This window comes from Acanthopagrus latus, chromosome 4 (genome assembly GCF_904848185.1).
Source record: "Acanthopagrus latus isolate v.2019 chromosome 4, fAcaLat1.1, whole genome shotgun sequence".
NCBI lineage: Eukaryota > Metazoa > Chordata > Actinopteri > Spariformes > Sparidae > Acanthopagrus > Acanthopagrus latus.
In genome coordinates this window covers 21055282-21075153 of record NC_051042.1, presented here as the reverse complement: position 1 = coordinate 21075153, position 19872 = coordinate 21055282, and the positions used below count along the sequence as shown (strand labels likewise).

General features: G+C 42.3%; 1 protein-coding gene across 1 annotated transcript in view; it reads left to right on the top strand.

The window, feature by feature from the left end:
• Positions 1 to 1403: 1403 nt before the first annotated feature.
• galnt18b (UDP-N-acetyl-alpha-D-galactosamine:polypeptide N-acetylgalactosaminyltransferase 18b) overlaps positions 1404 to 19872 on the top strand; it is an 80982-nt gene continuing 62513 nt past the window's right edge. Inside the window, exon 1 of the mRNA XM_037096612.1 lies at positions 1404 to 1641. Coding sequence (XP_036952507.1) covers positions 1404 to 1641 — 238 coding nt within the window. The remainder of the gene's footprint in view (positions 1642 to 19872) is intronic.

Here is a 19872-nt window from a genome sequence, read left to right as displayed (position 1 = left end):
TAGCAGGAAGTTCTGAGCTGAAATGTATTCTGGTGGCTGGGAAACACTAAGAAGCGGGGGAAAGGTCGGAAATGTGTCTATTTCTGCTTTAAACACGGGTTGAAATGAAATGAAAACGAGGAGCAGGAATGACAGCTCATCTGGCATTTGATACACTGGCAAAAAAAATTTTAGAGAGAGTGCTGTCAGACACGAAGAAACGCAGATGCTCTGCTGCATCCGTGCAGATACGAGAAGCGGTGCATGGGGAGTGAACAACATCTTTACATTTCAAGCTTTGTTCATGAGCCTCTTTTCTCCTTCTCAGCGTCAGAAGAGTGCTAAAACAAGAAATCCCACTATTTAAAATCCACTTGTCACGTCATGCCACAGAAAACAGGACTACAGACTTTTGAACACTGAAACTGACAGTTTTGTAGGAAAATGACTAAGACTCTCCCTCAGCACTGCTGTTCACTTTATCTGCAGTGTCTCCCTCTGAGCTGTAATTACTCTGCCTGCTATCTGTCTTTCAGGTCTAATTGCAGCAGCAGCCTCTCATCTCTGCATCTTTTATGTGTGTGTGTGTGTGTGTGTGTGTGTGTGTGTGTGTGTGTGTGTGTGTGTGTGTGTGTGTGTGTGTATAAATATATGTGTGCGTGCGTGCATGTGCGTGCGTCTCTCACGGTGAGCTGGACCTGAGCCAAGCCCCATAACATGACCCCACCACACCTTGATTTCCCGTGGAGACGCGCTGTCTCTATCTCGTGGCTCGATCCAGAACTGCAGCGGGACGAATCAGCCCCTCCGCGTCCGTTTGGAGACATCTGATCGCGGCAACTCCAGAAAAAAAAAAAAAGAAAAAAGTGTGAGATCCTGCTGGATGTGTCTCACCCGCTCAAGGGACAAAGGGAGGGGGGGAAGAGAAATCACGCATCAAACGCGCGCTGCTGCGGGCTGCTTGGCGCACAACTGTGCGGACAGAGATAGGTTGTAGCACTTGGCGGTCGGAGCCGCTCTCTCGCAGTGAATCGGTGCGCTGCGGGGACGCGTGCAGCAGGGGCGGCTGTCAGTCCTCACCTCCCCTCTCATTGGCTGCGGCGGGATGCTCGCTGTCTCTCCTGTTTCCTTGATCCTCAAACGCGACTGGAGCCGACGGAGGTTCACCATGGAGCGAGAGAGGGAGCCTTCACCTGTAGATATTTCACACTAACCTGCCTTCTTGCAAGAGTAAAAAAAAAAAAAAAAGAAAAGAAAGGGGGGGAAAAAGCGCCCGCACGCCACTTTCCAAGTGAACGCCCCGCGCCTCGGATACCACAGTCCCTGGGAATAACTTCATTATTCCAGGGCTTTTTTTGCGGGCGGCTGTCGCCCCGTGCTGCAGGTTTGACGGGATACTGCAGGCTGTATGGAGGGATGTCGGCATGGCTTGCACCAGGAGAACCAAAACTTTGGTGTCCACATGCGTGATCCTGAGCGGCATGACCAACATCGTGTGCCTGCTCTATGTCGGATGGGTCACCAATTACATCGCCAACATTTACATCAAGGTGCCGATGCCTTTAGCGGAGAGAAAGTTGGAGGGTGACAAGAAAGGGGACACCATTCGGATCATGGAGAGGCTCGATCGGCTGGAGAATGTGGTCAACCAGCACATACAAGGTAAACAAATAATAATGATAAAATAAATAAATAAATAAATAAAAGCTCCATCGCTTCTTCACCTGAGAGGAAGTTGTACTTTTTTTTTTCTCACAGCGAGGTGTGACGGTGTTGTCTGATACAGAGGGAACTTGTTACAGATCAGGTTGTTTAGAGGATGTGATGGAGGGCGAGAGGAGCAGAGAGGTTGTAACCTCACATGCTAAGAGCAATCATAATCAGTCTTTTGAAGAAGCTTGCAAGATACATTTAATAATTACGCCTTAAATGAAAATTTAAGGTAAAAAAAAAAAAAAAAGATAGAAAAAAGAAAAAAAAAGCCCAAAGCCTCATAACATCACAATGAACAGTGTGCAACATGACTGTTGGTTTACAGGCAGTGAAATGCATTCAGTGTTGGAGAAGAAATTCAAACTCTGACTGTTGATATTCATAAAATCATTGAGGCAATAATACAAACTCAGATATACAGATTTGTTTTTCTTAGCTGAATAAACAACTTGTTCTGAGTGAGATGCCCCGGACACTGTGTGAAGCTAGAGAGGTGGCAGGGTCCGCCACATATAAACAAAGTCGAACAGAATGTATCTGTGTCGTCCTTTTAAGGCCAGTTTGTTTATGCAGTCGTGAAAACAAAGAGAGCTTGTTTATAAAACTGCACAGTGCACATTTATCACTGTTAAACACATGCATGTGCCTTTTTTATTAATACTAATATGAATGTTGAATGTTGCAAAGAATGGAGCTCCTCATATCTCAACCTGCACTCCACCTGAAAAAACCCCCAGTGTGACACAACAGTATGCGTCCCCACTGAAAGCCCTGTTCAGCGCTGGCATCAGAGGAAAATCTGCATTTACAGGATTCATTTTCTGTGCTGGTGCACGTCTGACTCTGACCGTCCATTCATCCTTTCAGCTACTTCCTCATTTTATCAAAGTTAATCGGGCATAATTATGAAACTGTTCGATTCTCCGCTCCTTATATATTATTTAACCCGGGCTCGTTCTTTTCTTTGAGGAATGTCTGGAATCCTTTTCCTCAAATTCCTCCCAAGCCTTTTTTTTCTCCACTGCTGGTGTACAGTTACTTCACACTTGATCACACACAGTTAATTTCTCTCCATCTCTGTGTCTTTAAAAAAAAAAAAAGGAGCTATTCCTGTCATCACAGGGGGGCTCGTGTTGGGCAGGTCCCACTCTGAAGCGGCACAGGAGCTGGTACACGAGTGAGAGAAACGCAGACAGAGATCTGCTTATGCCGCTGCAAGCAATAAAGGCTCCGTGCTAAGCTTGGGTAAACATTCCTCCAGGAGGCAGAGTCTCCATTTCAGCTTGGCACCCATAGGCGTCTGCTGGGCGGAGCTTTTGTTCAGGTGCCCCCAGTGACTTACCTCCGGAGTCCATGTTGCAACTGTTTCTGTTAAAAAAAGGTAATTCATGCTGGATTTGTGCTATAAAAACAGCAATGTTTTTCCACTTTAGCAAGCCTCCATCTCAAATAAAAGATAACTGAGGACAAGTTGAATCATGTATAAAGCTCATAAAGTGGGCAAGAGCTTTGTATGCTCTATTTCAAGCAACTTGAAAGGCAAGGTTAGATTTCTATACATATATATTAAGCTACACGTTGACTGAAAAGATTGTAATAAGAAGAAAATTAAAAAAAAATAATTCTGTCTGTGTAATGAGGTCAGTTATACAGCATGAAAAAGTAAGATGAAAAAGATATGTTCAGTCATCCAGAATCAATATGTATACAAGACTCATCTCCAGGTTCCACTGGCCCGTCTATGCGGCTGTTTCAGACAGGGCTCGACTTTCCTGCCGCTGCGCCACGTCACGTTTCAGCAGCGTTCCAGAAGCAGCTCTCAGCTCATCTCCGTCGAAAAACACTAAATACATTTTTGATGGAAGCAGACCACAGCCGCGTCAATCTGCTCAGAGCAGATCGAGCCAGACAGCAGAATGGTATAGTGTTTCTGGTCAATTTTCAAAATAAAACACCCGGGGCACACTGGGGACTAGCACAACGAAGTCAGAGACGTAACGATTTGACTGTGTAGACAACTCAGCTTAAGTAGAAGCAGAAAAACACACCACTGGGTTAACTCCCCGGGGTCCCTGCCCCTATATATGCTGTCTCCCGTCCTTACCTCATAAAAGACACACCAGATTTTTCTGTGTTTTAGCCTTGGAGGTAATTTACATTTAAAAGTTTGCTTAATTGATGTATAGTCTTTTGTACAGGAGCTCAAGTTTGTTGGCATAATTCACCTGAACATTTAGTTATTTACCTGAAATCCTAGTCTGGGCCTCTTCGTCAGAACACGAGGCTAATCCCCACCGGTTATATCTGCAGCATTATTTAACACGTTATATTTCAGAAGTCAGCATTATTGATTAACAAACACGATTGGAAATGCTGGTTGCCGGTCTTTTACTTGTTTCCACCTGTTTTTTGCTAAGCTAGGCTAACTGACTGTAGTGTCACATTTACCTGTGTGTGGCATCACCCCTCTCATCTCACTCCTCCACAGGAACAGAATTGTTGGCTCATCCTTCAAAAACTAGCCGCGGCTCATGGTCTTCTTATACCATATCTAAAACTGGGGCAGTCATTCTGTAATTAGTGATAGAAAAAAACCCAACAGTTTTGCACTCGTTCTGTCGTTGATCTCTTGCAGTCTGCACCATCATTGGGTGCAACAGCTTTTTGTCCCCTTTTTGATTTGCGGACTTGTCTCCAGACCTCCGACATAAAAAGCCAGGACACGGCAACAGCGGCTCTCCGCGCTCCTCATTTTTTCATACTCTGGGAGCGCGGCGACATAGTTGACAACAGAATGCGTCGGGGCTCGTGCTGGAGGAGACTGCTGATGTGAAATGCAACAACAGAAACTGCTCCAACAGAATGACCTCTCTCTTTACATGCAGGCCATATTGTCTGCACTTCCTTGATAATTGCTCTGAATGCATCCGCTGCAGATATAAACCCATAATCCGAGACCGTAAGTGGCCGACGGCGTCAACAGTCAGTCAGCTTCGGGCAGAGTCAGAGTCGTTAGTGAACTTTTGACTTCCCTATAAATAAAGTGTCCTCCTATATCTTTGAACAAGTGCAGGAACTGTGTATCTTCGGATTTACTGCATTCTTCAGTGCAGCACTGTGACTCGCACACTCGAGAGGATCCCGGTGCACTATCCACACAGCCACATGCACTTAGGTTTTTTTAGTGCAGAGCGAGAACAGTCTGAGCTCCCACAGCGCAGAGCATTAGGGCATGTGAGAATGAAACATTTACTGCAGCTGAGTCACCGTGGACAGTCAGAGGGAGATGTCTCTGGTGTCAGCTTCCCACTCGGGGAGGAGACAGAAATATTCCACCGCTGCGTCTACGTGATGATGTTAAGTGGCCTGTTACCAGCACAAAGCTACGTGGCAACAGCACACAGACCGGCGGCCCTGTATTGAGGTACAGTCAGCCGAGGAGAATTTATTGGAAAGTTGGACCGGGCAGGTTCACACATGCCCGCCATGAGGGCTCTTCGCTGCTCTTTCTTTGCCTCGTGATACCAACACAGAGGAGTCTGGAGACTATAACTGCTCAGGACCTGACATGAAAATGATTATTAGAGTGATTTATGTCTGCATATGTGGTACATGTACCATGAATGAGGTGCTTTTACACAGCTGTTACTGCACGTAATGTATACATTTGGACATTTGTAGCCTGTTTGTTTGTTTGTTTGTTTTTTTATAAGTGTACATATCAGAAGAATTCCAACAATATTCATGTCTCTTCTTTACACTGTTTATCGTCTTCTACTTCCATTCATTTTGCGTTTAGCTGTTGCCCTGGGGGGGACGAGTTGTTGCATACAGTTACTCTTGCAGGGACAAATGAGGCCGTATAGAACTGAAAGAGCCATCGTTTTCATTATTTTTCTGATTAATCCTTGAGTCTTTTGGATGTCAAAAGATGGAGGGAACAATGCATATTTTAATTTCATTTGCTTGTTTTGTTCTGTCTGACTAACAGTCCATAAAAAAGATTTTGTTTATGCCATCATTTCATTCATTACCTCCTATACTTGTCAGAGGGGCATTTTTTCAAGCCTTGTTTGCTTGAAAGATTACTAGAACAATTAACTTGGTTGATCATGATATTGCCAGTGCAGGATCTCTATCATTAGAAAACTAAACCTGTGGTAAGAGCTAACAGTGTGTGCATGAATGTATGGTATGACAGACATGCAGTTTCAGTAGAGGCCGGTTCTAATAGGATGTTGTTCATGAATAGGCGGCTTGTTTCCTGGCGTGCTCTGACCTCTGAGGACGTGTAGTCTGCCTGCACGGCCACGAGGCCTGCGAGAGCTCGTCATCAACACAGTGCTGATTTAGCTGCAAATGATAGCGACGGCTCCCGAGATGGCTTCAAGCAAATCCACCCGCCAAGTCAATTGAGCAGCTCAGTAAATCAGCGTTTACTTTGATGCTCAGAGGACAGCTATATTTGGATATTTATCTGATGTGATACTCCAGAGCAACAATGACTGCAGGAGTAGAATAAATGAGTGTGTATGGGTGTGTGTGTGTGTGTGTGTGTGTGTGTGTGTGTGTGTGTATGGATGTGTTAGTGTGTGCTTGTGTGTGTGTTTGCATGCTTGTGCATGCATGTTATGGCATGTAGTTCCAGAGAGTACAATTTACACTTACACATCATTCCAGTGGCTTTAAAGTGCTTTGGCCTTTGGGAGAGAAGCAGTTGAAACACTCTTCTTCATTCAGTTTTAAAAGAAGGCAGCCATGTTTCCTGCAAGATGAATACACAGTTTTTCAATTTTTTTATGGTGGGATGATGGGATCTGTCTCAATGGGTGTCATAAAGGTTTTAAAATATATTAAACGCAAAGTGATCCGGGCATAATTACCATATATTGACTCAGAAATATCCACTGCTGACTGAAATCTGGATTTCTGAAGTGGGCTTCACATCCAGAGACCTTCAATATTTGCTTCCCGTTTGTAATTTCCTATTTTAATTTGGCTGTTTTCTTCGTTTTGAATTAATTTTTCTGACAGATGCAGCATAGTGGTAGATTTATTTATAGGTGCCATTTCAGTGTTTTTTAATCACTGTTATGTAAGTATTATGTAAAATATGAATGTGTTTTGTCGACAGGGAATATTTACTCGAAAAAAGGAATTTGGGATGTCCTTCCTCTGTTGTTAATTGATTGGATAACACTTCCACTGTGGCATCACACAGTCACAGGACTCCTGTTAGTGGGCATGAACTGATTGGCTGATTAAGGCAGATGAGGCGCAGGTGTGCTGGCAGGAGATGAGCAGGTGACTGGGGAACAGCTGGAACAGCTGAGGACGACTGCTTAGTGCAGAGTGATGTCTGAAGTGACGGGACAGGTTAGAACTGGCAGGAGAGGATGATGGCAGTAGACTGCAAAAAATATCGAGACGATGAAAACTAGTTAGTTAATAGTGCATACAGTATCTGTGGTTGTGCACTGCCCAGTACCATGTATAAAATGCATACGGTAATTTATGTTTATGAAGTAGGCCTACATTTGGGCACACTTGAAAACAAAGCTGCCTTGTTTTCTGATCCTTTCCAGTTTGCCCGGTTTAAGTTTTGTCACCGCATTATGTTCAACATTTCGTTTATCCGTTTCAAATTAAAAGCCCTTCAGCATTTCAGTGAACACAGCGGCCTCATTTTTTAACAAGACTTTAATGCTGAAGCATTTGCAAGAATGTGTTGTAGAGGAAGTGACCGGCACGGTTCTCAGGTTCTCATGAGGGACTTTAAACGCAGCCACTGCCGTCTTATGTCACCTGTATGTTACAACAAAATACAGTTTGGCTGAGACATTAAAATATGAGTAATCCAGAAAAGTGTTAAATAATAGCGGGATCATGTTGTTGACTAAATTTATGTAGAGTGATATGACAACGACCAGGAGCTGCTCCACTCTTGTTTCTCCCCCCAGCCTGTATTTGGAACCAGCCTTTATTTGTTTGTTTTGCCCACACCCAGACATTATTTTATACCCTGACTTTATTTGCACAAATATGTCAGCTAAATGATAACATTATCAGGCTAATACGCATGCCCTCAATAACAGTGCTTATTCTGCTGTTTGGCATGTACAGTCTGTCCCATTTTCCAACATTGAAAAAGGTTCCCTGCTGACATTTTGACTTCTAGCGGCACTAAGGAGCTGGTTCTGAGCTTGATTCACTTTTTTTGATCTCTGCGTGTGCATGCAGGTGACGCGGCACACATTCCTGACCGTGGTTTCACACTATTCCACTGATCAACAGAGGGTGGTAACGTGGCAAGATATGCTAAAATGTGTCGGTAAAGTCACGGACGCAGAGGATTGCAAGTTAGTAAGCACAAATCCAATCATAGCAGTATTACAAATAATGTAAAAATAAAAAATAAAAAATAGGTACAGCTGAGCCGGGAGGAAATGTCTTTAATTGTACCTTATTTGTTAAGTTTCTACTGAGTTTGGTATTTACAGTCGAGCGAAAAACTCCAGTGGACAAAAAATGTGTTTCTAAATCTGTGACAAGCTATAATTGTTTTTTATTAACTGGCTGATTTATCTCGACTGTCAAACAATGATGTGATTAGAAAAATATTTGTTAAGGGAATATTTTAATCCTGCCACGTTGGCAGAATTTTCGCGACTTATTCAGAAAGCAGCCACGCAGGACATTAAGAGGCAGAGAGTTTTATGCTTTTAATAGCCCGACCCTCTTAAAGGTTGTTGGGAATTCTTCAAGGTGCAGTGATGACGCTTCTCAGGCAGTAAATAGAAAACAGAAGAGGCTGTACAGTTCTTCATAATTGATAAATATTGAGTTATTGTGACCGAGGTCTCTATAAACATTCTGCTGTAGATTTATTACGAGTCTGATTCATCTGTCAGCGCTGCAGCTTGCAGCCTCTAGGCAGGGACACAGACGCTGTGCGAGAGGGAGCGTGTGGGGTGAGGAGTGGAAGACATAAAACGGAGTAACAGCGCAAATTCTCGGTGGTAATTTCAATAAATTGAGAAATTATTGAAAAACGGGGATATGAATGCACTGGAGAATATTTGGTAATGAAAACAATTAGTTATTTTGACTCCAGAGGGCAAAATAATCGAGAAGGCAATAAATTAGTCGTGTAAATGCCTTTTTACAAGGGTGTCGATTGAAAAGTCGTCCCCTGACAATCTCTACTAAATAGATCAGTTCACTATTGCAAATGTTCCTACTGTAGTTTTTCCCCGCTGACTTTCCGCAGCCACAAGAAAATATGATAAGAGCCCCTTGTAAGTCACACTGAGATCTGGTTCAGCTGTGACTGTATGAGATTTACATTATGTGAGCCACAAGCCAATCATCTGTAAGCTTTGATAAACACTGACGTATTTGTATGAACCTTCAGAGCTCGGGCTCGGTAAAAGAAACACTATGAATATTCTCAGGCAAAACTTACAACTGCATTCAATTTCTGACCAGTTGTAGAAGACATAGTTTAGAAAATGTCAAATTTAATACATAACTGCCTGCTCTCAGCAGACACAGAGCAACACAAGCATCCCATTAAAGTCCTCTTTCATGCCTGATTTGTTCATCCCGCCTCTGAGGAAAACATCTGGATCATTAACTGGTGTAATGCTCAACTCTCTAACCCTGTCTCCTTCAAGTGATAATGTATTAATTAGTGAGCATATCGCTGGCATACAGATTCGGTTTGGACAGAGCCGGGCTAGTTGTCCAGACTAAGTGCTAAGCTAAGCGAACCTGTCGCTGGCTTTGGCTTCATATTCACTGAATATTTACCCATGGTAGTCATCTTCTCATCATCTACCTCTCTGCCAGAAAGAGAATAGACATATTTCCATAAATATTTACTATTCCTTTTTTTTTGTAAATAACCATCATCTGTCACATACCTGTTCTTTCATCCTCATACTAGCATTCTGCTCTGTAACAGCATTACATCTGCTGGAGCTTCAGTAAAGGAAGCAGCTGAAGTCAATGGTGATCACTGCTGCAGTCTGGTTGATACACAGGAGTCAAGATAAACACTTTTTATCCCCACAAGTTAAAAAATGAATCCCCGCGCGCTCCTCCCATCAGTAAATGGCTCCGTTGAAGAGCAGAATCTGATGTGATTCTGGGTGTTTATTCCTCCAGAAAGTCTGGCTCTGCACCTGACTCAGAGTCTGAGTCAGCTCTGAGCAGCTGATCGGCACAATAACGACAGAAACTGGCAGATGAATTGCACAAATCATTTTTTTTCACATCCTCAAATTGAATAAGACCTGTCAACCCTTTTACATCAACTGTTGCTGAACAAAGAACAAAAGTGTTTATGATAAAAGTGTATGTTTAAAAAACTAAACAAAACGATAAAGATTTAGTAAATGTAGCTCTCGGTTACTCCTAGAGCATCTGGAGTTTCTTAAAATGCTTTCTTACAAGTGGGCAGGACTAATCTACAGTCATTTCCAAGAGTTTCTTCAAGCGTTTCTTCAAGTGTTTCCGATAGGCACTGTGTTTGGGAAACACTTGAACACTCAAGAAGGTTCGTAAAAACTTTTTTACTATCGTCTTAGCCTTCTGCCTTCGGGGAAGCGAGGCCGTGGTCTGTGCTGCTGCTGGTGCATTAGGTGTCTGTCTGGCTGTTTGTGTTCACACAACATCGCCCAGCTGCCAGCTGCTTGGATCTGCCTTCATCAACCATGTGGACCACCATGCCACATGCCAATTTCGTGATTTGTGCAGTTCATGAGTGCAGTCAGTACACAAAGCCAATCTGTTCACACCCCAAACACCTCAACAAATTTAGTCAAATTCAGCTAACTAACCTCTGAAACCGCCACAGTTGTGTTAACAGAAACAACACGTTTTTAAACGACAGATTGAAGCTGTGTTTTTGCCTCTCAGCGGAACAACACAGTAGGCTTTAGTGTCAGTGTGGGATTTGTCCTCATTGAGTCAGCTGTTGCTGATGTGAGGTTATGATGGGGCGGTGGAGATGGATGACAGTGTGAGAATCTGACAGAAGTGAATAACCACAGCCTTGAAACAAGATGCATCAAAGCTAACTGTAATTTAGATCTTCTGTCAAAATATATTTTCCCAGCAGTCACTCAACATTAATCCATCGCTGATGAAGAAGAAACAGATGGTTTTTTTTTTTTAAAAATTCATGCTATTTTTTTGTGTGCTCAGTAGAGCAAAAAAAAAACCTTCAGTCAGCTTCAGGCAGATGTTATTTAGTAAATTCTTTTACAATACAGTTCAAAACACCCAGTCGCCTGAATAGAATGTTGGCCCCGTACTTTTCACAAAGCACAGATATTGTAAATATGCATGATTCATACATATCCTCTCAACACTTTCATATTTCATATTGTATTATGTTCAGATTACATGTCTATGAACCAGATTTCATATCAGTAGGAGGTTAAGTGTGACAGCTGCCAGTGATAGACCGCTGTTTAAGACCACTCAAAGGACCCTTTCCAGTCATGTTAGTGACGACAAAACCCTGCAATTGAAGCCACAACATGATCTTTTTCTAACCTTAAGAGAGATAATGTTGAAACATAAAGACGGTTCCACTTTATGATTCACAGAAACATACATTGCCAAGGGGGCCGCCACATTTATTGGTGCAGCTGTGGCTCAGGAGGCAGAGGGGTTGTCCACTGTCCTTGGAAGGTCGTTGTCTGATCTCCAGACCCGACAGCTGCGTGTTGAAGTATCCTTGAGTAAAATACCGAACTCCAAATTGCTCCTGATGAGCAGGTCAGCACCTTGCGTGGCAGCCTGTGACATCATTGTGTAGATGTGTTTATGAATCAGTCAGTGTGAAAATGCTTGAATGCCCAGTTGACTGGAAAATAATTAAAAAATGCTGTAGGTGAAATTTGGTCCCTGAGACCTAAAGTGGAAAAGATTCCTTAATTCTTTGTTGTCATCCCAGAGTGAAATGCCTGAGTAAATGGAAAACACTTTAATGGCTTGTTTAGAATAAGGTTTTATATTTTTGGGGGGCCATTAGGCTCTAACCATTTAAAGATCAAGGTTTTTCTTTCCATTCCAGGGTAACATAAGGAGAAAACTGCTTTCAGACTGTTGTCAAGGGCAACAATTACAGAAGACAAAGGCCAAAAAAAGACTGAATAAAACATTACCTCATAAAAAATAAAATGATTAGAAGATTTCCTAATGAATAGGTGATAATAATTTTTACTTTCAGAGGGGAAAAAGCTTGATAAATCTGACGCACTTTTACGTGAACTTACACAGCTACTGTGTAGGTCATGCATGTACAGAAGACAGTAGGCACCTGAGTATCAAGGATCCAAAGTGAGATTCACCTCTTGTAGGCGTGAGCTTTTTATGGCTCTGTTTGGGTTTAAATCACTGATGCTAACTTCAGATTGTGTTCATGTAATGAAGAGGCTGTTAAAGTGTTTTATTCCCGAGATCTCAAACCACTCAACCTTTTCCGCACAGAGAAGATTTAAGACGCGGTTGCAGTGCACCCGCTGTCAGAGAGCATCTTAGTAACTGGTGGTGAGAACAAGTTTCCACATGACTCAGTTGTCATCCGCTGTTTGCTGACACATGTGAGTGTCGAATGCCTCAAGCTGATGACATACTGCATTGAGAAGCTGAGGAGGCTGTCCTCTCCTTTCACATGCTGAGATCTTGCTTCTGCAGAAGTATTGATGTGTTATTTGGGGCTAAAACATTTGGTCGAAAAAACATTTCACAAATGATGGAAGTAATTGTTCAGCGAACAATGTTGAACAAATGCTGGTTCCTGCCTCTCAAACGTTTGAAAAGATATTCCCTTTATCCTTTGTGTAATTGTTTGCAGAGAGTAATTGCAGAGAGACATTGTCATTAAAACAATAGTCTTTCACATTTGACGGGCGCAGGCGTGCACGCACACAGTTATGTTGTTTTTAACAATTAACAATTAATTCACAAAGACTATGGGCATCGTTTAAGGTGGAACATTTCCTTGCATACTGTGCTGGAGCCAATATTCTGTAACTGCTGAGGTCAGTCATAGACCTACTAGAAGGATAAAGCTTTAAAAAGGAATTAAAGCAATGATCCAGAAGAGACTGACTTCTCTTTCATGCACTGATTACTTATTTATTGCCCTGGTATGATTCTTCCCATGGACGCCCGTTTCTGCCAGTTAAAGACAAAGCCTGGATAAAATTATGACTTTTAAATCTCATAATTTTATGTCATATTTATGAGTTATTATCTTATTATTTCAACTTTATTTCATAATTTCAATTCTCTTTTCTACCTAAGCATATCATTGGAGTTCCCGCTTACTGCTGCTAACTGGAGGTTCCACTAGCATGTTACCTCAGCTAGCCATGCAGCTAGCTGTCATATCAATCAGTCCCCGCCGCCAGAGGCCTGAGCTGTTCTATCAGACCGTAGTATCCTGAGGTACAAAGTGGTACTTGACAGGAAGGGCTGTCATGAAGCGGTTAGCATGCTAACTTTAGTGTATATCTCTCTGCAGAAATGTATATATATGTATTTGACATCATGTGAAAAATGTTTTTTCTTCAAAACCTGGTAACAATTTGAGTACTTTTAGCACTGATGTTTTAAGGTGTAAAGAAAAGTACATACCTTAAAGTTGTCTCATCTAGAAACCGTAGGAGTTTCTTTTATATATTTGTTTGCACATTATGAAATACAGTTATCATAAAAGAACTGATATGAACTCAAAAACATTCCCATGTATTAGAACACAGTTCTGCCTACTTATACTACACTAAGGTTAAGGTACATAAAACCCTTTAAAGGAAAGTAGTTCATGCAAAGACCCCTAAAAACTCAAGAGCAGTTTGAAAAAATGAGTTGTAAACTACAAAATAACTGAATTTTAAACAATAAACAATATTGAGTTCACAGCTGACCTGAAGTTCAGCCCCGGCGTCCCCGTCTTCTGTCTGCCTCTTCCTGCTGTGAGTGCAAGACATCAAATATTAACAGATGCCTCCAGGATGCAGATATTTAGCATGAAAGTAGAGCCGGCTTGGTTTATATTTGCATGTGGACGTCTCAGCTGAATTGTACGCTGAGGAGAACAACGATTGGCTTCAGAAGTGTCTCTTTACAATACTTTACCGTTACTATCTGTGTGAAAATGAAAGTAAACGTGGTGCATTTGTTGTTGTCAGAAATCAATGTGCTGAATATAGTGTTTATGGTCCTGCAACATGGTTAGCAAGACATTTTTTCAGTAATAAGAGAAAGGATGATTCGTGTTACTATTTTCTAATTAACAAATCCATGACAATAACAAAACATGATCTGGAATTGCACGCACCATTATTTATGTTACTAACACGATGCCTCGATGTGGCATTTCTTGACAAGATTGTGAGGTTTTGGAAAGCTTTTGGATCTTGTGACCGAACACGATAGAGCCGTCAGGCAGCGCTTTGTCAGTCGGGTACAGAGGGCAGCGGCTGCCATCAGGAGCCTGCCAGCAGCCATTCAGTCTGCCTGGCCTGAGGTGCAAACCAGCACTGCGCAGAAACTCCCCTGTCATGTGCCTTTGTGGGGCATCTGCTGTGTGGCGATAAGGACCGGGCTGTTTCACTTTTTGCAGCACAGCACAGAGTTTTTGAGCTAATTTTATATTTCATTGTACTGTTGTAGGAATTCATGGTAGATAAAAATTTCCCCTCAACCTTCTGTGGCGAAATCCTGACTCATGATATTGTGGGACAGAGCAGGATATACATAGCGGCTTCTTTTTTTTTTTGTTCAAAGTGATGTGTGAAATATAAGAGCACATCAACAACAGAGAGACTAAACCTTCACATTTCTATACTGAGAGCTCTCTTTGCCAGTACCTCTGAATCAGCAGCCTCAGGTTCAACACAAAGACTCGCCGGACTTCTCAGCGAACACTGCGGCTAAAACACTGAAGAACATGGGTTCATGTCGGGCAGTTCGTTGAAACGTGGCTGTGCCTCGCCTGGAGCTGGGTTAGGGTTAGCTCAACACATCTATCTACTTTTTACATCGAGCTGTGTTGTGAAAAAAACAGAAGCATCATGTTCTCTTTTGGTGTATCTGAGGAGGACGCAAACATAAAACCAGCTGGGGTCCGTACCCTGGTTCCGTCTATAAGTCATGGACATTTTGCTGGATTTGAATCACAGAGAAATTGAGTGCGGCATTCACAACTGTAACATTCAGAGTTGAATTCTTTATTCATGTATCAGATTATTCACCTCTCACAGCCCTCCTGTGGTACCTTCACAGTGTCGCCGTGTCGCACACACAAGACCGACTAGCTACAGCTTACTGAGTGGAAGCTAGATAGCCGGTGTTTACATGTGGAAGACAAATTGAACAGGCCGCCGAAATGTTGAAAGGCTGCGTAACTACTGCTCCTGTGTGGGCTTGATGAAGGCAATAAATATCCGTAGGCTATAAAAGGGTTATGCTCTTTTCAGTAGTGTGCCAGGCTAGTTTCTGCACAACCCTGTTAGATGTCAGACATGTAGTTTATGTTTTTCTTTTTTTTTTCTCCCTTTTTTCACAAATAAATGTCTTGAATTCAAATCTCACATCAACTCTAACACAGTTAGTGCGCCTCCTCTCCGTAAACTCTTTTGTAACAGACGGCCCAGCCGCTGAGATATTTCTGCTGTTTGACTCGCTTGTTTATCACTTGCAGCCTCTCTTCACTGGAGGATTGGTGAGCCTCATTACTGGCCTTTAGCTTGTTTCGTCACCCATAACAGGTGATGTGAAAGGTGCAACACATTTAGCCAGCTGGTCGAGCGAGCGGAGACAGCCAGGGGCTATTTTTCTCCATTTCCTCATGAATGGGCGCGCCGGTTCAGACTTGCATCTGGGCTGTGAGGTTTTGTATGACTGAGGTTAATGATACCTCTGATAATAATACACATCTTATCATGTGTCAAGTTGGATTTTATTTTCCAAGTTTTTTTTATCGTTTAATTTAACTTTTTTTTGTATTATCCCCTTTTGAATTCTTCTCCTTGATTTTTGGACTACAAACAACATTGATTCTATGTATTATTGTATTTCAGTCAGTAATGTTTGTTTATAGTTAAGACTACAATAACAGGAACAGGTGAATTGCACGAGCACTCATTATTTTGTCTTCTGTGCTTCATGGCAGAGTTTCTAGTTTTTACATCTTGTATTTTGTTGTATTTCGCAGCCTGGATCGACTTCTTTCTCGTCCTTTTTCACCAAAATATCAGTGGTTCGAGGTCCAAACAGATGACGGCATACCCATCGACAAAAGAGCTTTGTCAATCAAGTGTGTTCATCAGGGCTCAATCCATCGCTGCACCGATTTATTGACGTGTGCACCCACAGTCACAAAAAAGAGAACGTAGAGGAGGTGATTGTAGCCAGTGGAGTGACTGAAATGAAAATCTGTTTGTTGTTGTGCTCTGACGTGTGAAGAAACAGCCTTTCGCAGCATTCGACATAAACTTTACCCGTTGTGAAAAGCATTTTTTTTTTCTAGTAAAGGCTTCATTTCTACAGACATCTGGGATTTTGAACCTCCTGTCCACTTCTTTCTTTGATTTTTACAGCTCTCCTAATTTCAAGTTGTGATGTTTATTTCTACATGAAAGTGATAAAACGGAGGGAAGGGGAGAAAATAGAAAAAATTAAAAAGAAACCTCAAAGGGCTCATTAAAACATCTCTCCCGTAAAGGCAAGGGCAAACGGCAAACAAGGACACTGACTGAGCCACAGTGGCAGAAACATGCTCGTGTTTGCTGATAGCAACGCTGCATGTTGAGCGATTCTTATCTGATCTGAGATTAGTGCAGTTGGAAATGTCAGACAAAGACATGAAAGACCGCTGATGTGATTAACATCAATGTATTCATGTTTTTACTGCCTGTGATATCCACGAGTATTCAGGAGGGCACTGGTTGATTTTTTTTGTTTGGTTGGAGAGAAAAAAACCTAAACTAAATGATCTGCTGACGATAATCAAAGTTGACGCTTAACCAACTAAGTCCATGTGTTGATAAATCGGAGTAGAACAGCCAACTTTAATAAGTGTTTGTTGGATTAACTTGGGTTTGACAACCAATATATAACATTTCAAGCTGGTGTTATCCCTCCTCCAGTGGCAGATCTGCAGTTTGACCCGCAGGTCATTTCTCCTCCTCTGAACAGAAATGGCAAAATCTTGATTGATATCACTGACCGGGCCCTCGGCTTTCTTGTAGATGCCGAAAATGGATGGTCAGTTATCACACCTTAAGAGCCTGGCCGTTATTCGCCTCAGCCCATCCACCCCGTGAGCCCATTTCTGCTCCCCGGCATTCGTCTCACTTTCTCTCACTTCACTTTATCGTCAGCATTTCCAACCACCATATAGGTCCAGTTAGCTGTGCAGGTTTTGACCCTCGGCATCGACTCACACATCTCATTCTTTCTTGTTAGGAAGATATGTTGACTTCTGTCAGCGCAATTACATCAGAAACAAAAGCATGACGGTTTTGGACAGCGGCTACATTAGTTAGCAGTGCTGCATTGCAGTAATCGGTTTCGTTTTTTGGATGGGATGAGTGTCCACAGGGTCCCTGCACCCAACAGCATCAGAGGATGGAGGACTAAACGAGATCAGGGCCGCTCTGCCCAAGGCTGGTTGTTGGACTTTGACAGTTTCCACTCAGGACTTCCAAAAAACTCTGTGTGTAGCCCCGGGGTCGGCACCATATGTCCTGTGTCACACTGACTGATGTCTCTCAGGCTGGCATTGGGTGTTTCATCAGTTGTAACTTCAAACAGAGAAGATTTTTCGTTTTAGGTGATCATTGTTGCTCCTGTCTCGTGTTAAAACAAAAGCAAATGCTGACTTATTAATTAAATTCATACCTTAATCTTTTTTTAATGTATAAACCAGACCAAACTAGCTGAAAACCTGGAAATATTCTATATTTACCTGAAAACAATAAATTCAAGTCTAATGGTATGAAGCCGTAAAACCAAACTGTTATTCCATGCAGGACACAAACTCTGCCCAAACAAAAGTCCACTTGCATCGACCATCCGGCCAATTCTCCTTTCTGATACTTCATCAATTGAGCATTTTCAAACTATATCAGAAGACTGACCTTTTCAAAAGCTTTTGCAGCAGAAAGCCTCTAATAAAGCCGCCCAATCAGTCTTACAAGGCAGTATGTCACCTTGAGGCAGTGGCCATGTTGGTGTTGGCGATGTATGCTATTTTAGTTTGTTTTTGACAAACTGCAACTTTCTTCCCTTGGAAAATTATCTTTTAAATTGAAAAGCATCCGATGTGTGGTCCATGGCACAATTCAAGCAAGATAGAAAAATTATTTTTCCATCTATTCCAAGTTTTTGTGAAATAAGATCCCATAGGGTCGACTGGAAGGGGCGTTCCAATTGAGGAAAATTGGAAGCAAGACAATTTAAATACATTAGTCTTTCCGTCAGGTTTCCGTTGATATGGTGTCAGTGGTCAGCTACGATACATTACACAGCATAAAGCTCAGCATGAAGGCCACGTTTGTCCCAGACGCCTTTCGCCTTTCATTGTTCTGATATCTTGTAGTGTGATCTTGTTATTGTAATCTTGTTACTTTGGCGCTTGTAGGAAGCCTGTAATAATACGGTTTGCTTGTAACCACACCGAGTAAGGGTGGCTCAGTAATTGTGCCAAACATGCAACAACAGGAAACTCATACAAATGTTCCCATTGACGTGGTGTAAAGAGCGTGAGCGGTGAGTGTATTTTTTGTATGCTGTGCGCTGTTTGTCAGCTCTTTCATCAGGAGAGAGTCGCATCTAAAACCTCGGCACAGACCCTCGGGTATGAGCAGCTTTTTGAATAGGGACTCTCACAATAGCTCTGGTTGATAAGTGACCCGTGCCTTATTTCCCTTCAAAAAACTCCCAGAGTGAAAAATCAAGAAGCTCTCCACCTGAATAATTGATTTGTGCCCCATACCAGACATCAAGAGGCCATGATCAAAAACAAAACATAAAATGAAACACTCGATGTCTCTGTCTGCCGTCCAAATCCATGTAGGCTTCATTAATATAGAGCACAGATGTCTGTTTCTACATGCAGCGGGTAAAAAAAAAAAAAAAAGAAAAAAGACAAATTCAACAGTGTTTTAAGGATTCTGTTACTACTTGTCAGTGAAATATTAAGCACCTGTCTGTCAGGAACCTTCACACATCTTCACTATCTTTTCCTATTCATTAGAACATCTCTCCAAGCCGCGGTGCCATTGTAGGTTAACGCTTTTGCACAGCGCAGATGGAATAATTCACTCTGCTAGAAAATCATCAATTAGTAAAATACTGAAGAAAAAGGAATTATCTGAGAACTCAGCTGGCTTTCCATTGAGTATGTCTCGCCCTCCTGTGATAGCAGAGGTGAAATCATTAGTTGTAATCCCACAATCACTGCTGAAGCTTGACTTATTGCTCTTTAGAAAATGTATATGTTGAACAGATGATTGATTGTTTTGGTTTTGATTCATGTGCTCGTTCTGTGTTTAAATGCTTCCGAATACTGTAGTTTAATCAGATGGCTCAGGAAGAGTTGTCAGTTGTCTCTCTGTGTCACACAAACACCTCCAAGCCTAAAAGAAAGCCGCATTTGCAGTCATGGCTCTGGAGGTGGCAATGCCGCTTCACCCATGTGGTCCAAACCGAAATATCTCAGAAAACATTGGATGGATTCCTGTCAAACTGGGTACAGACATTCATGCTCCCCAGATTATAAACCCTGCTTACTTCAGTGATCCTCTGAACACCAACAGCAGGTAAAAGTTGTCTTTTTTTTAGTAAAATATCCCGACATCTACTTGATGGATTGGCAGAATATGTTCTTCAGCTTGGGCGCTCCGGTAGCTTGGTTGGTAGAGCTTAAATCCGACCTGTAGCCCCCTGTTGTGTGCATCATTCCTAATCCCATGACTGATTCCTTGTTCTGTCACATAACTGGAACCCTTGTTTTCTGTGGAGGCTAATCGGCTTTCTTACAACGACTGGTATGGTGTTTCATTCATTCTTGGGGATTTTGGTTAGCCCCTTTATCGAGTGAATACTTTCAACACTGTTATTATTGCTTCGCCCACCTCTAAATGCCACCGGTGT